At 53.3% G+C, this 16,299-nt stretch overlaps 1 protein-coding gene across 1 annotated transcript; it reads right to left on the bottom strand.

Annotated features, from left to right (window-relative positions):
- Positions 1-5,662: 5,662 nt before the first annotated feature.
- On the bottom strand, positions 5,663-12,789 carry PHETA1 (PH domain containing endocytic trafficking adaptor 1). The gene is made up of 4 exons (XM_061141918.1): positions 12,533-12,789; positions 11,148-11,238; positions 10,203-10,347; positions 5,663-8,316 (listed from the first exon to the last, which is right to left on the bottom strand). The coding sequence occupies exon 4, from the start codon at positions 8,298-8,300 to the stop codon at positions 7,626-7,628; it is 675 nt and encodes a 224-aa protein (XP_060997901.1). The 5' UTR covers positions 8,301-8,316; positions 10,203-10,347; positions 11,148-11,238; positions 12,533-12,789; the 3' UTR covers positions 5,663-7,625.
- Positions 12,790-16,299: the final 3,510 nt, after the last annotated feature.

The raw sequence follows: 16,299 nt of genomic DNA, 5'->3' as shown, positions 1-16,299 counted from the left end.
AGACAGTGTGTGGCACGTAAGGGCTCAGTACTACTTACTGTTTTCATGAGCGGGGGGGTTGGGTTCCTTCACCCCGTGATGGTGAGTCTCTATGCGTCAAGCTGCAGGAGGTTTGTCTTTTTTCTTGACCAGTAATGTCAGGCGAGTTTCCGAAGTAGCACTGAATATTACTCACCAGGAGGCAAGGGCACGTGGCATCCCAAGACAGACCTTTCCTCTTTGTCTGGAAACCTTCTGATCACCCCAGTTTTTCCACACATCCTTGCAGGGAGAATTAAATGATTAGTGACCTCCCCCTTGGTTAGGATAATTAATTGCTCCAAAGTAAAGTGAAGGACAGGCCCTGTGGACACTCCGTTTGCAGCTCGGGAGGTCCGAAGTCAGAAATCCCCCCAGTGTGGCAGCAGGGGTGGAGGAGGGGCAGGGTGGAGGAGGAAGCCTCATCTGATGCACACACACGTGACCCGAGAGCCTGCGGGAGTAGGTGCCCCTGGGTTCTGGGAACCAGAGCTCCCTCTGGACAGTTAGCTTTGGTGTGGACACTATGTCTGCAGTCACTACCCATCTGGAGTGGAAAATTCAGCAAAAACACAGAAATGTGGAATTCTGAACTAAGGACCATGGGAAGGCGGGAGTGGAAAGACCAGGGAGAAATGAGGGCAGGGAAGGCCTTGCAGGCAGAGGCAGGTTTAGACCAGGGGACAGAGGAGAGGAGAGAGCTGAGTTGGGAGGCGGTTTGGTGGCAGTTCATTCAGGTAATAAATTTGGATTGAGTACCTGCTGGGTACTTAGTGCTTAAACGGTGGAAACACCATGAGAGCATGAGTAGTGCGGTCCAGGAAGGCTTCCTGGAGGAGGAGGCATCTCAGCTGACCCCTGAAAGACAACTGGAGTTAGAAGCATAAGAGGCAGGCAGAAGGAATAGCTGGCAAGACATGGGACAGGGATATGGGAAACAAAAGCAAAGGAGGCTGGAACTTGTGAGGATGGAGAGAGGAAGGAGGGACAAGGTGAGATCTTGAAGCCCCCCGCGTCACGCTGGGAAATAGGCCTTTCTCTTGAGGGTACTGAGGAGCCATGGGCCGTATGAGGCAGGGGATTGCTATGGTCAGACTTGCACTTCTAGGTTAGGAGGTTCCATCTGCCTGAGGAGATGACAGGCCAGAGGAGAGTGGCAAGGCCCACTCCCAGTGCCGGCCTGACCTCAGATTTCTGCAGCCCTTGCTTCCCGCTGCTTCTTCCTCTTCCCACCACCTCTTCCTCCTAGTTGAGCTGCTCTGTTGGGCCAGCAGCCCCACCTCCCATCACCTCCTAGTGAATGAGAAAGCCAGACTGTACCTGGTTGTTTGGCCCATGACAGTTGGCATGACTTTTCTAGAAATCACTCTCAAGGCCAAGAGTTCCACAGCTCAGGTATTGAGTGTGTGCTGCTTCACAGGTACCCAGAGGGCTGAAGCCACCCCTCCAAACCCCAGAGTGGTAGGGACCACCCCAAGTAACCTTGGCCAACAGTGGGAGGGGTAAAACAGTTAATCTCTTTAATGGTCTGTGATCTTCTCCTGCCCCCTAGGGTATACTTATTGATAGAAAAGCAATGGCTTTGAAATCATCCCAGCCTGGTTTTTGTTAAACTCTATTATTAGGTGATCTGAGGACCCTTTAATGACTGTTTCCTTATCTGCAAAATGGACACGATCATAATAGTATCTACCTGTATTTGTTGTCTCTTACTAACAACCAAAACTTAGTGGTTTAAAATAATAAACATCTCACAGTCTCTGTGGATCAAATTTGGGAGTGGCTTCGGCTCCTTGGTCTCTCCTGAGGTTACAGTTAAAGCTGTCGGCCATGGCTGCAGTCATCTGAAAGCTGTTCTGGGGCCAGAGAATCCACTTGCAAGAAGGTGCACTCAGATGGTGAGTGAACAGGTGCCAGCCCTCGCTTGGGCATTGCAGTTCCTCTGCAAGTGGCCCTCTCCAGGGGCTGCTTGAGTGCCCTCACCACATGCCAGCTGAGAGTGAGCCAGGCAGAGGTTGGAGTGTCTCCTATTACAACCTAGACTTGGAAGCCCCACTGTCCATAGAATCTTCTCAGCTACACAGGCTTGCCATTATTCATTGTGGAAAGGGTGTGGACCCCAGGAGGCAAGGATCAGCAGGGGCCATCAGGGAGGCTGCCTATCATCCTGCCTTATAAGTTTCTTTGAAGATCAAATGAACATTTCTTAAGCTGTGGTTCTAAAATCCCTTGTTTCCTACTCAAAGTGCAGATTCCTAGGTCCTGCTGCAACCTCCTGACCCCAAATTCCTGTAGCCAGGGCCCAGGAATCTGCATTTTAAAGAACCACACCCACATCTTCCCCCCCACCCCCCAGTTGACTTAGACATCATAGATCTTAGTAAATGGGAGGCAGTTCTAATTCATTTTGCTTTGTTTGGCCCCACCGTGTCAGGCACTAGAGATGCTGGGTGTCTGGGCGTAGTCAGTAACTGTTGAGTTGAAAGAAACATGATCCACTTAAAGGTGTGCAGTTTATTGGGAAGATCCAGAGCAAAGCTTGGGAAACCCAGAGGCAAGAAATTCAACCAGGTTTCAGGACACTTATCTTGAGTCATTCTGTTCTCTGCCTAAGGCCACCTCATATCCAATTTGGTCTGCCATACCCACCTATTCAAAATTCCTAGGACCCTTATTGGTTCAGCTGGCATCTCAGGACCAACTCCTGCCCAAGCAGCTGTAGTCAGGGAGAGTAGGATCAAGTGAATGGGCACGGGAGGCATTTTTTTTTTTTTTTTAATCTGCGCTGGGTCTTCATTGCCACACGCGTGCTTTCTCTAGTTGTGGCACCCAGACTTGCTTGCGGTTGCCCTGCAGACTGTGGGATCTTGGTTCCCTGACCAGGGATCGAACCTGCATCCTCTGCACTGCAGGACTGATTCCTTAACCACTGGACCACCAGCGAAGTCCCGGGAGGCAATTTTGGACGTATCTGTGCCCGGCACTGTGCCAGGCCTCAGGGGTACATGGGAGGCAGACTTGTCCCTGCTCTCTAAGGAGCTGCAGTTTTGGGGGTCTGGGTGCACTGCCCCGCCATTCCTTGGCCCAATGACTAGAGAAACAATGACAACAGAGCCGCTGGACAATGAGGAGAGGGCAGTGGCAGCAGCCCGAGTGCTTTCAGAGCTGCGCCTGGCAAGAAGAGATGCCACTGTGGCCCCAAACACAGGTAGACCAAGCCAAGGCAGCTCTGAGCCCTCTGTCAGGAGTGGGCATCCGTTCTGAAACCCTAAGTAAAAAATAGTTCGTGGGCTCATCTTTAAAGTCTTGATCACAAAATGCAAAACCTGCAGCTGGACTTAAGCAGTCTTTCATTGTACCGCCGTGGAAGAGTTATTTTGAATGCTGCAATCTTAGATATTGGGACAAGTAGCAGGGCCTTTTCTTTAACAAACTTTGAGTAAGGTGATCTGGGGAGAGGTGCTGGTGGAGGGGAAGGTGCTGGACAGTTGGCACCAGATCTAGCCAGAGTAGACACAAAACAGCCCTGTTAAGGAAGATAAAATATACTGGGCCAGAAGTAGGGGGAGGAAAGGGCTATTCATTCCATATTTGTTCACTTGGAAGAGGAGAGATAAAAGGCATCCAGGGAAAGGATGGGGGGGTGGTAAGTGGCCCTTTTCCTCCCCCAGAGAATCCCACTGTAGCCCTAACCTTCACCCCAGTGAACTGACAACATCCTTTCTGGGGCTGGCTACCCAGAGCCATGCTCCTTAAAAGGAGAAGCTGCTGTCACTCAAGCTATCCATTGGGAAGCCTCTGACTACAAATAATGAAAAAGCCCCTCCCCCAAAGTTTTAAACATTTATTACCTCAAACAACAAGACTTCTAGAAAACGGGTAAGTTCTTGGGTCCATGATTCAGTGGTTCAGGGATATTTTCAATGTGTGCTAAACTCAGCAGGGGATCTTTTCTTTAACGTGACTTACTTCATGATCATAAGATGGCTGCCATGGCTCCAGGCATGGAGCCAAAGAGCTTACTCCCAGAGCTCTTTGTGTCTTTTAAGGAGCAAGAACGCCCTTCCACTCACATCTCATTGGCCAAAATGGGGTCATACAGCCATTCTTTAACATCTATATACATGAAAAGTGATCACCACCACAAATCTAGTTGTCATAAATCACCATACATTTGGCCCTCTTCACTCATTTCACCTGCCGCCACCCCAACACACAGCCATTCTTTAACAGGTCAAGTTTATCCAGTCCCTGCAAATCAAATGGGAGTAGCACAACTGAGAGAATTTGACTAATCATTTAGGGTGGATGGATGTTGGGCAGGGAGCCATAACTTCTGGCTTGATTGCCCTCCATGAGGTTCTCATCCCCTGCCCCCAAGCGGCTTCTCAGAATATTCCTTCTCAACACATACAGTATCCCCCAAAGACTGCTGCAGTGAAGACAACTTCCTCGACTTTGCCATGATCCTGGGATGTTGTGGTCTTCTGCCCTGCACACCTCCCTTGAGTCAAAAGGAAACACTGTTAGCAGGTGGCCACTGAGTGACCTGTCACCCCTTCCACTTTCATGGCTCCATGGAAATGTTCCTAAGAAGCCTGCAGGTGAGGGCTTCCCTCCCTGGGACCCTCCCTCTTGGGGCCTTCTCTCCATGCTGTGCCCCAGGCCCTGCAGTGGCTGTGGTCACCAATGCCACAGGCAGCACCCTGACTCAGCCCCCATCTGTCAGCTGTGGTACCAGGAAGGAATTATTCAGCACATCCTGGATGCTCATGAGTAGCATGATTCCCTGACTTCAGTATTTTTCTTGTTCTTTGAACTTGCTCTGCAGACCAAGGACTGCAGGTTACTCATCCTAAGCCACATTTTCCTGGATGCACATGATTTTTCGACTGTCAAGAGGCATGTGACCCAGCTCTGAATCCATGTTAAAAGGACCTAAGGAAAAAAAAAATAAATAAAAGGACCTAAAGGCTAGTCTATCATGCTGGATGACCTTGGGCCAGCCCCTTCCCATCTGTGAATCCCCCATCAGCCCAGCAACCATACGTGAGATAACAGATACACAGCATAAACATAGTGGCCATCCACCCTTTGTTCACAGCAGACATCACTAGTCAATCACAGGCTATTTCCCTCTGAATTAGCACTGAATCCTCCTCTCTCTGGGCCCTGATCAGTGAGGAGAGCCAGGTGTGGCTCTTCCCCTTTGGGGTCCCTCCCAGTTGTCAGGCCTTCAACCCACAGTTGACCTTCTTTCTACACCTCACCTTCCCCCCGGCCTTCTTCTGCCTTCCCCTCTGAAAAGGAACTTGGGGACCCCATTGCCTCACATTCCTCTCAAAGGCTCTTATCTTCTTCCACAGGCTTCCAGAGGTTTACAGCCCTGCTCTGATACTTTTGAGCTGTGTGAACCTGGCTGATTTCTTAACCTCTCTGAGCCAGTTTCGTCACCTGTAAAAGGGGGCCAGTATCTGCCATTAAGAGGTGGTTAAGAATGTTCCTGACAAAGCATCAGCCAGGGAGCACTCAGCACACACTCGTCACCTCTCTCGTAGGGCTTGCTCCTGGCTCTGCCAGGCCAGTCAGTCCAGGGTTTAGATGGGGCCAAAAAAAAAAAAAAAAAAATTGCTATCACCAGCCATTACTTGATAAACTTTTTATTTATTTCATTTTAGCCTCTATTTCCCTCTCCCAGCCTGCTTTATATCTCTCCCCTGCCCAGCTCTGGAGGCAGCCTGACCCCATGTTGGGCTTTGGGGGTGGGTGGGGGGGAGATTGTACCTTTAGAGCTTATAAACCTACACCAGGACTGGAGCCAGCGCCTCACCACACTAGCTGGATCTGGCCAGGACATGGGCACCTAACAGTTCTTAACATCCCCTGAGACCCCAGAGCCTATAGACTAGAGCTGCCAACCCCGCCCCACCACTCAGGACTTGGGGAAGGGGGGATGGGAAGTGTACCAAGACCCCCAGAGGCACCTGCAGCTGAGCAGGGCTCGCCGGGAAGAAGGCAAAGAGCCAGGTGAGATTCTTGAGGTTCCTTTGTCCCCAGCCAAGGCTCCTTGCCCCCACCCCAGGGGCAGTACCAACTACCCCCCATCACCACTAGTCAAGCCCAGAACCAGGGCACCCTATCCCTTCACCAACCAACAAGAAACAAAAACAGCGAAAATACCAAACTTTGTTGCTAGGAGAAAAAAAGACACCCCAAAGTATTAAAAAGTAAATTAAAACTGAAACTCCAGTCAGCTGAGCCAGCAGTGAGCTGGTGATTGTAGACACACAGACAGCCCCCATTCTTCCCAAGCCCCGAGGTCTCCAAAGGCAGCAGGAAGGGGCCAAGGGCCGAGTCTGTGTCTCCAAGAGGGAGCCTCGGGGGAAAAAAGATTAGGGCGGAGGTGTCCTCAGGGGGTCCCAATTTTGAGGCACTGAGGACTGTAAACATGGCCCAGCTTGAGGCCAGGGGTGTCCCAGCCCCCGGAGATTCTCCCTGGATGAAAAATGGCCACTGTGGTGAGTGAATAACAGTAAAACCAGAAGTTGAGTGCGGGGCAAAGCAAGACCTGGTCTCCCTCAGAATATTGTTGGGCGAGAGTGGGGCTGAGTTGGTGAGCACGGAGATAGGCTGTGATGGGAGAGGGTTCTGGAAGCCAGACATGGTTTGGCAGCTGCTGCTTTGCCCCTATCAGATTGGCACCTGGACCCTTTCTGGGCTGTGAGTCAGCTCAGACTCACAGGGGCACCTGCTGGGAAGTCAGCTCAGGCCACAGCTGCCCAGCCCAGGACTGGACAAGGTCAGGCGGGCTCCTGCGAGGCCCAACCCCAGGCCAAGGACGGGAGAGCTGGCTCCGGGAGAAGACAGAGGATATGGTTAAGGAGTGTTGGGAGAGGGTGAGAGCTGCCACAGGCACACAGACATGGCCCAAGGCCAGAGGGTCTACTGCCCCAGAGGCACCACCCCAAGGCCTGGCTGAGGCCCCAGGAACAGTCCTGCCTGAGGCCCCAGGAATAGTCCTGCCTTTGCTCCAGGACAGAAGCCCGGTGCAGGTCATACATGAAAACCCACACCAGTGCTGCCTTTCTGCACCTGCTGCTTATGGAGGCAGGAAGGTGGCTGGGAGCCAGGCAGCTCCTCCAGCAGGCCTTGGAGGAAAAGGAGGTCAGGCCCAGGTGTGGTGCAGCACAGCCCGGCCTCCTGACCACGTGGGGCCCAGTCTGGACCAGTGCTGACTGCGCATGTGCCTTCCAGGCCATAGATCCTGGCAGGTCCCAGTCGCCCCGGCCAAGGCGTGTCGCCAGCAACAAGCCTCTGCTCGGTGCTTCAGGACAGGCGACCAAGGCACGTGCTGGGCTGGGTTTGGGGCTACAGCTCCCACAAAACCAGCTCTCTGGCTGCTTGAGGATCATCTAGGGCCTGGAGCCTCCTGAGAATCGGGCACGGTGCCTCCTCAAGGCTAGGCTCTCTCTGAATTACAGAGGTCCCAAAGCATCCCTCAGAACCCAGCATCTTCTCAGCGCCTTGAGTTCCTGAAGGCAGACCCGGCAGGGACCTCAGGGCTGACCCTGATGGCGATTTCCCTCACGACCACGTCCCCCAGCGTCTCAGGGCTGGGCCTGGCTGCTTAGCCACTGGCTCCTCAGCGCCCTGATCTCCTGTCCGTACCACTCGTGCAGCTGGGCGAAGGAGGCGGAATCTAGCGGCCCGTTGGGCGCCGAGGCCCGCCGGCGGGGCGGCAGTGGCGGGGGCTCGGGGCCGGGCCGGCAGCCGGGATTGGCCCTGACGGAGGCGGAGGCGGCGGGGGTCTCGGCGCTCCAGACCGCGCAGCCGTTCTCCTTGGACGGGAGCGCGCGCGGCCTGCGGGCCGGGGGTGGGCCGCCGCCCGCGCGCACGGCCGCCAGCTGCTGCTCCAGCTCGCGCACCACCAGCCGCAGGTAGTCGAAGCTGGCCCGCGACAGCGCCTTCACCCAGCCCTCCATGGCGGCCTGGCTCTCGGCCGCCAGGACGTAGGTGCGGGCCCGCGACCCGGCGAAGCGCACGGCGAAGGCGAACTCCTCGGCGGCCTCCACCAGCTCCACGGTGCAGCCCTCCAGGATGATGACGCCCACCGGCTCGCGGCTGGCCGCGTCCTCGAAGTAGAAGAGCATGTTGCCGCGCAGCACGAACCAGCGGCGGTGGTAGGCCGCGTGCCGGCCGCCCTTCTTGTACAGGAAGCCCGCGTTGTCGGCCGGGGTGTCGCAGGTGGCGTAGAAGGCCAGGCTGCGCTCGTTCAGCTTCATGGCGGGCGCTCGGGACCTGTTGTCCCCCCACCGGGGCGGCGGTTATTCATGCGGCCGCCGCTTCAGGTGACCTCACACCACCCTGGCTGCCACTGCACTCATCGCCACCCCACCCCACCCCCATTTCACAGATGAGGAAACTGAGGCTCAGAGAGCAGACGCGGCCTGCCCAGGCTCACACAGCTCTTCAGGAGCAGAAAGTGGACTCGAACCCGGGTCTGACTGGCCCCAGAAGTCAGGCTGGTTAACTCTCGCGCCATCCTACCTCCCCCAAACAATGGTGAGGATTCTTAGGGCATTGCCGAGCATTTTATATACATGAACTCATTTAATCTCGAAACATCCTTTAGGTGGCCGGACTAGCCTCACCCCTTTGCCAGGTGGGGAAAAAAAGTACAGAGAGCTTAGTCCACTGGTCCAAGGCCACAAAGCAAGTTGGGCGGAGAGCTGAAATCCAAACCCAAGCCTCCTTTCAGGCACTGCTAATTCTGTCACCCCTGGGTACCAGACCAGCTGACCTTTTGTGGTCAGATTCCACCTCTGCTGATGTCAGCTTTGATTTGCTCTTCCATGAAATAGGGATGTGAACAGAATCTATTTCAGAGGACAGTAGGGACTTCATCCATCAAACATTTATTAAGCACCTATTGTGTGCCAGGCACTGTTCTAGGCATTAGGTATAGAGCAGTAAACAAGATGGAGAGAGTCGCTGCCCTCCTGGTGCTGATAACGCGAGTGGCAGGTGAAGGGAGTAGACAATTAACAAACAGGCAAGGTACATCTGTCAGATGGTCTTAAGTGGTGTGGAAAATATACGACAGGGAGGAGAGATCAGAAGTATTAAGGACAAGAGGAGTGTTTGATTTTAAAAGAAAAGCTGTACTGAGAAGGTGACATTTGAGCAGAGACCTGAAGGAGGTGAGGGACTGAGTCCCTGGGACATGCCAGGCAGAGGGAATAGCAAGTGCGAAGGCCCTGAGGTCGGAAGCTGCTAATGTGCTTGAGGTTGTTGGTGAGGCTGGAGCAGAGTGAGGAAGGGGAGAGGTGGGGGAGGCAGTCAGAGTGGCAAAAAAGATTGTTACAAAATCCAGACCAAGGGCCCAGGACTTGGTTCACTCTTACAAGTGAGAGAGGCTGGAGGGAGAGCACTGTGCACCCATTCGCAGTAGAGGAATCTGACTCTATGCACTTGGCCACAGTGATTTTACCCCAAGGAGTATATGATGGCCAGGTAGGACGTAGGTGGCGTATGAGTCTCCAGTGTGGCTTCACCCTCCCCTGGGGTTTTCATGGCCGCGCTACAAATGCATCTTGCGCTCCTACTTCAAAACCTCACTCTACGTAGGACAGTGGCCACACTGTTCAAGAAGCAAAGTATATAAAGTCGCTGGAGTGCAGCAGGTTCTCAGTTAACGTTCGCTCCCAGTGGGCAGTGCCTCACTCAGGACCTGGAGGAATGAGGCTCTACCAGAAAGGAGGCTCTCTCTCCTCCGGCTCAGCCGGAGCAGCCAGCTACAGTGGGGCCCAGACAGGCAAGCTGACCCAGGGCAGAGGAGGCAGTTGCTCCATCCTCAATCCACCTCATCTCACCAGCCTACACACTCAAGAAGGGCTTCCTGGAAGAGGCAACATGGGCCATGATCTAGTGCTGATTATCAGCCTGTCCTGACCTAGTAGTTGATCTGACCAAGGCCACAGCCCCTGAATATTCAAGGTGTTTAATCTCTGCTCTGCCTCCCTGAGGTATGTGACTTCAGACTTAGGCCTCCCCTCTCTTGAGCTTCAGTTTCTTTCTCTGCAAAGTGGGAGGGATTACTCCCAACTCCCCAGCAAGACCCACGTGGACCCCAGCCCCATTTCGCACAGGAACCACCCACCGTACTCACCCCATTTCCCTCCTACCTCTCAGGCCACAGCTCACTTCCCTGCTCTCTGCCCAGTTCTGGTTTTGACTTGCTCTTCTTTGGGTTCGAAGGTCAGGTCTGGAGTGTCCAAGCTATGTGACGCTGGGCAAGCTTTAAGCCTCTCTGGGCCTCTGTTTCCGCATCTGTAAAATGGAATAATAGCACCTAAGTCAGGGTTGTTGAGACGATGACACAATGACTATGTAGAAACGCTGAGCACAGTGCCAGGCACAGTACGTGCTAAGCTCTGATAGCTGGTGACGTTCTTCTCAGCCTCCCCAAATGCTCCCCTCGGTGCTATCTTGGTGAAAGGCCCTTGGATTCCCCCCACCTCCACATCTGGTCACTCATCAGGTCACCTTGATCCCCCCTCCAACCTCTTCCAAATCAGGGGCCTAATCTCTGCTCACTGCCATCTCCCATTCTAGCTCCCCTGCCCCCCCACCATCATGGCTTGCCTGGACAGCTACAGTAGCCTCTTCACTGGTCTCCCTGCCTCCACCATGCCTGTTCCATGTTGGTGTTCTTTAGGGTAAGATCTTAACTCCTTCCTAGGCCCCGCCCCTGGGCCTACAGAGGGATCCTATAAACTAAGCCCAATCACACCCCTCCCCAACTCTAAACCCACCCATGGCTCCCTACCTGTCTCATTATAAAATCCATTCTTCTCCAGGTCTTCCAGGTTCCCTTTCCCTCTCCCTTTCCCCCTCGCTCCAGCCACCTTGGCCTCCTTGCTGTTCCACAAACACGCCAAGCATATTCCCATCTCACGGCTTTTGCACTGGCTGTTCCCTTACCTGGAATGCCTTTCCCTTATCTTCAGATGGCCAAGTTTCAGCTTGAGCATCACCTCCTCAAGGAGGAGAAGGTATCTGTACACAGGAGGACCACCACCCCGCCACATCATTCTCCCACACCTCAGCCACAACCTCAGACCCATTACCTGGGTCATTTTTGCCTGCTTCAGGAGGGCAAAGATTCTTTGTCGGAATTCCAGTGCCTGGCACGTAGTTACGTAATTGGTGCTCAAAGACCTATAGAATGAGTCAAGCAGTTATCTACTTAAACCTCTCAACGGCCCCAGAAGAAGTCTTTTCCTCATCCCACATTCATAGATGTGGAAGCTGAGACACAGAGAGCTTAAATAAGTTGCCCAAAGGTACAATTCTGTGCCTAGAATGGCATGCTCTGGGCAGCCAGCCCAAGGGGGTAGAGTCTCACCACCCATTAAGGCCAAATGAAGAGCAATTTCCCTCACACTCAGCAGCTGCCCCCTTCCCCCTCCAACCCTGAGCCCAAGGTCACCAGCCAACACAGGACCCCTCTCTGCCCATAGCCCTGCCTCCTCCAGCCCAGCCAGGAAGGAGGTGAGGGAAAACAGCAGGAGCACAGGCTCCAGCCTCTGGGAGGGCCTGGTCCCCGGTTTATCTCCCCACACTCCAAGAAGTTCAGAGTCCGCTGCGGGCACTACTGCTGATTCAACAGTCCCGGGCCAGGCAGGAAGCTAGAGGGGACCATCCCAGCCCCTCTCTGGTCCCCATGCCTCCTCCAATCCAGGCTTCATGGGCCTTGAGAACACAGCCTCATGTATAAAATGAGTACATTAATAGCCATCCCTCTCAGAATTGAAAATATTAATTTTGAAGAGACAGCTTGCAAAATGCTGAGCAGGTAGTGAGCACACAGTCAGAAGCTATCCCAAGGGCAAATAATTAGCTCCCAGTCTCCAGGGACACAGATCGCCCAGAACCCAGGAGTCTGGGGAAACTGAGGCATGGCTTTTTTTTTTTTTTTGCCACTCATTCAAGGAAAGAAGCCAGGTCCTGGGGTTGGATCCAACTGCCCCAAGTGTCACCCAGCAGTGGACATGCTGGAGAGAGTGTGGCAGAAAAACATGTGTTGGAGAACTCCTGTCCAGCGCTGCCCTGGGCAGGGGCTGCAAGGATGCCAGGACCACCATCCCAGGCCATTGCTCCTAGCTGCCCTCTCTCCTTTTGTGTGTGGTGTGTTCCTTAAAAGACAGCGTGAGCCATGGATGAAGGTGGTCGGTGGCAGAATGTGGGAGTCAAGCGGAGCTCTCTAGTCCGCGGAGTTGCCTCAACGGCCGAGGTCTTTTATGGGGCTGGAGGGTCACCGGCCAAGTTCGCCCCAGCAGCTGGAGTCCCTGACGGGAAAATTACCGCTGGCTTGGAATCGCAAAAGGACAGATCCCTAGCAGAGGTATCTCCAGACTGCGTGGGGGACCCCGAGATCCACGGCGGCCCGAGCCCACTCCCTCGTGCCTTGCAGATCCACCCGAAGGTTCCCCCCGCGTCAGGCCGGCCTTACCTCGCGGCACGGCCTAGGGCGATGGCAGCAGTGGCGGGATCGGAGGCCCGGAGGCAGGGGGCGGCCGGGCCATGGCCCGGGACCCGCTCGGTTGTGGCGGCGGCTGCGGCGGTGCTTTGTCTCCCGGGCTGCCGAGCCGGCGCAGCCGCGGGAGAGCGCGGGTCCGACGGAAGGAGGCGGAGGCAACCAGACCGCCGGAGACCCAAAGACGCTCCTCTTAACCCTTCCCAACCTTCCGCGACGGACCCGCCCCCGCTTTCGTCCCTCGCTCCGGGATTGGACACCCAGGATCCGGCACACACCCCCGGATTCGCCACGCCCTGCGGGCCCGCCCCCGGAACCACTCTTAAAGGAACAGCAACTGGTTTAGGAATTCCCAGTGTCCTATTCCGGGTAGAAGGTTAGAACCCGGAGACTCAATGCGCTTCCAGGGGTTAGGTACACGGGGCAGCGGATTGCTTTGGAAAAAGCCTCGGGGTCCTGGGCGGGACCGTTTGCTAAACAAAGCTCTAGGCTTGAGTGTTCAAACTCCTCCTTGGCTAGCAAATTTAACGCTCAGCTACATTTGGAAAATAACCCTGCGGAAAACGTGTGATTTATTGGGGGAAAAAAAAAGTTGAACATTTCAGGCGACAGGACAGTCAATATAGGACTGTTTTATATGGACAGGATGAGTGACACCCCCTACCCCTGGCCCCAAGTGAAGAAGAAAAGTTCTGGAGTTAGGTAGCCTTGGGTTCAAGTCCCAGTAAGTCACGTTTAATCACTGTGAGGCCTTAGAGAAATCCATACACTACTCTAGCCCTCTGCTTCCTCATCCGTCCAGTAAAGACAGTCATAGTATATAAAGTGCATGGCACAGAGCAGATACTCTGAATGAATAGGAATTGCTGTTCCTTTTGTTCCATCCAAAATAACACAGTTCCACTTCCCTAGAGCGCTCTGTACTTCCTGCCCTTGCTACCTCCTCCCCACCACTCTACGGGCTTCAATCACTGTCCAGTCCTAGCCTGAGAGCAGGAAGAAACAGGACAGACCAGGATGAGCTATTCACTCTGCAGCCTTTTGTGCCTGGCTTCTTTCAGTTAGCATCATGTTTTCAAGGTTCATCTGTGTTACTGTGTTTATCAGTACTTCATTCCTTTATGATTGAGTAGTATTCCATTGTATGGACGTACCCCTTTTGGTTTATCCTTTCATCCATAACACATTAGGTTGTTTCCACCTTTGGCTTACTATGAATAGGGACAGTGATTCAGAAGAACTGGAAAGGGGAATTTGAGGACCAGAAGTGGGCTGTGGCTACCGTAACTAATCCTGGTGATTTTACCTGAAAACCATGTCTCAAGTCCATCACTTCTCCTTCTTGGCCACCACTTCCCCATCCCAAGCCACCATCATCTCTCTGTCACCAGGATGTGGGCAGTGGCCCTATCTCGGGTCTGCCTTCTGTCACTCCAACCTCCATGCCCCCTGAATCCATTCCCCATTGAGGGATTGTAGTATTGAATAAAACTCAGGTCAAATCAGGTCATGGCACTTCATTGATCAGAGCCTTTCCATGGCTCCCCACTGCCTCAGGAGGGAGTCCAGACTCCTGTCCGTGAATGACAAGGTCCTGGAGTCCTGGTCTCTACCTCCCCCTCCAGCCTCCTCATGCAGTTTTCTATTCCCAGTCCCTCAACTTCCACCGTCTGCTTCCCTCTGTTCCCAGAAAGCATCGCGCTCTAGGCCTTTGCGTGTGCTGGTCCCCTTCCAGGGCTAATGCTTCAATTCTTCACCCAGCCATTGCCCCTTCCAGGGGGGCACATGACCACCCCAACACCACCCTGCTTAGTCCAATGCCTTTGTTTCCTCCAGTCACTCTTTCAACCAATATTTATTGAGCACTACTTTTTCCGAGGCTCCAGGAATACAACTTAAAGAGACAGACAAGTACATGTTCATAGCACAGTTCACAGTAGCCAAAAGTGGGAAACAGCTCAAATGTCCATCAACAGATGAGTAAATAAATGAGACATGCATGGTACATCCATACAATGGAATATTACACTGTCATAAAAAGGAATGGAGTACTGATGCATGCTTCAATGTGGATGAATCTTAAAAACATGATGCTGAGTGAATATACTGTGTGATTTCATTTGTATGAATTATCCAGAATCGATACGTCCATAGAAAAAGAATGCAGATGGGTGGTTGCCAGGGGCTAGGGGCAGGGGAGAATGGGAATTGACTGCTTAGTGGGTACAGAGTTTTATTTGGGGCCAATGAAAATGTTTTGGAGTCAGAGATGATTGTTGCACAACATGATGAATGTATTAAATGCCACTGAACTGTTCGCTTTAAAAGGGTTCATTTCATGTCTTGTGAATTTCATCTCAATAAATTGTCTTTTAAAAATGCCAGACAAGGGCTCCTGCCCTCCCTTACCAGAGAGGGGAAGAGATAAAGCAACATTTGTACAGTACATTAGGTAAGGGTAGGACCCAAGGGGAAAATGAAGTGAGGAAAAAGTGTATGAATTGTGAATGAGGATGGTGGAGTTGCCATTTCAACTAGACAGGGGAGAACTCCTGGAGAAGGTGTTTTGAGTAAAAACCTGAAGGAAATAAAGGCACAAGCCATGCAGATATCCAGAGGGAACAGCATTCCTGGCAGAGTGAACAGAAAATGCAAAGGCTCAGAAGCAAAACAGAAAACATATTAAGGAGACCAGTGTGGCTAGAGCAAAGAGAGAGTGAGAGGACAGCTGAGACCAGGGAAGCCTGTGGGCTTTTCTCAGGAGGCTGAGGAAAGGAGGTGAGGTGGGAGAAGAGAAGACCCAGGAGAAGCCAGCTGCAGGCAGGGCACCTGGGTTTGATGGCTCTGTGTAAACTGTGACCTCTCTTCCCACCCACCCCCCACATGAGAAGATGCTGTCTCAGAATTTTGTCTGCTATGTTCACGGCTGCACCCGATCTCCTGCCAGAGCGTTTGGTACATACAAGGTGCTGGGTGACTGGGACGTGGCTCAGCTGGAACCAGTCCTCCCAGGCAGGTGCCCAGGACACCCACCATCTTGCTTCCATATCTGGGGCTCCCAACCCTTTCCGCTGACCCCCTACTTCGCCACCAGTAGGGGAAGACAGTGGTCCAAGCTGGGGTCTGAGGCAGAGTTTCCTTCCACACTGACTGCCCCACCCCAGAAACGGGCAGGACCAGCCAGCCCCAAGAAGGAACTGAAATTGTTCTCTACCACAAATATGCCGGCCCAGGCCACACGCTGGGAGGATCACAGAGGAGGGGGAATGATGGAAAGGGCCGTGATCCTCTAACTTCAAGAACTGCCCCACTCCTCTGTTGGGACAAAACCTGTATCCTGCCAGCCCGGAGCCTGGGTCCTGAGTATGGTCCAGTTTTGCCAAAGGCATGGAGACCTGGGAGTTCTTTTTCTATTTTTTTAACGTTTATGTATGTATTTATCTGGCTGCCTCAGGTCTTGGTTGTGTCATGCGGGATCTTTCCTTATGGCGCGAGGACTCTAGCTGTGGTACAGGCATCGGTAGTTGCCGTGCGCAGACTCAGTTGCTCCACGGCACGTGGGACCTTAGCTCTCCGATCAGGAACTGAACCCGTGTTCCCTTCATCGCAAGGCAGATCCTTGACTACTGGACCACCAGGGAAGTCCCAACCCAGGAGTTCTTGCCAATTCATTCCCTGGAGTCAAAGGGAGGATTTGAGAGCCCTGCCTTAAAAGGTGGCATTGCCGACTCTTCTTCCCCCCT

Source organism: Dama dama, chromosome 5 (assembly GCF_033118175.1).
Source record: "Dama dama isolate Ldn47 chromosome 5, ASM3311817v1, whole genome shotgun sequence".
Classification (NCBI taxonomy): Eukaryota; Metazoa; Chordata; class Mammalia; order Artiodactyla; family Cervidae; genus Dama; species Dama dama.
Note: the sequence above shows the minus strand (reverse complement) of the source record. Positions and strands in the feature narration are given on the sequence as shown.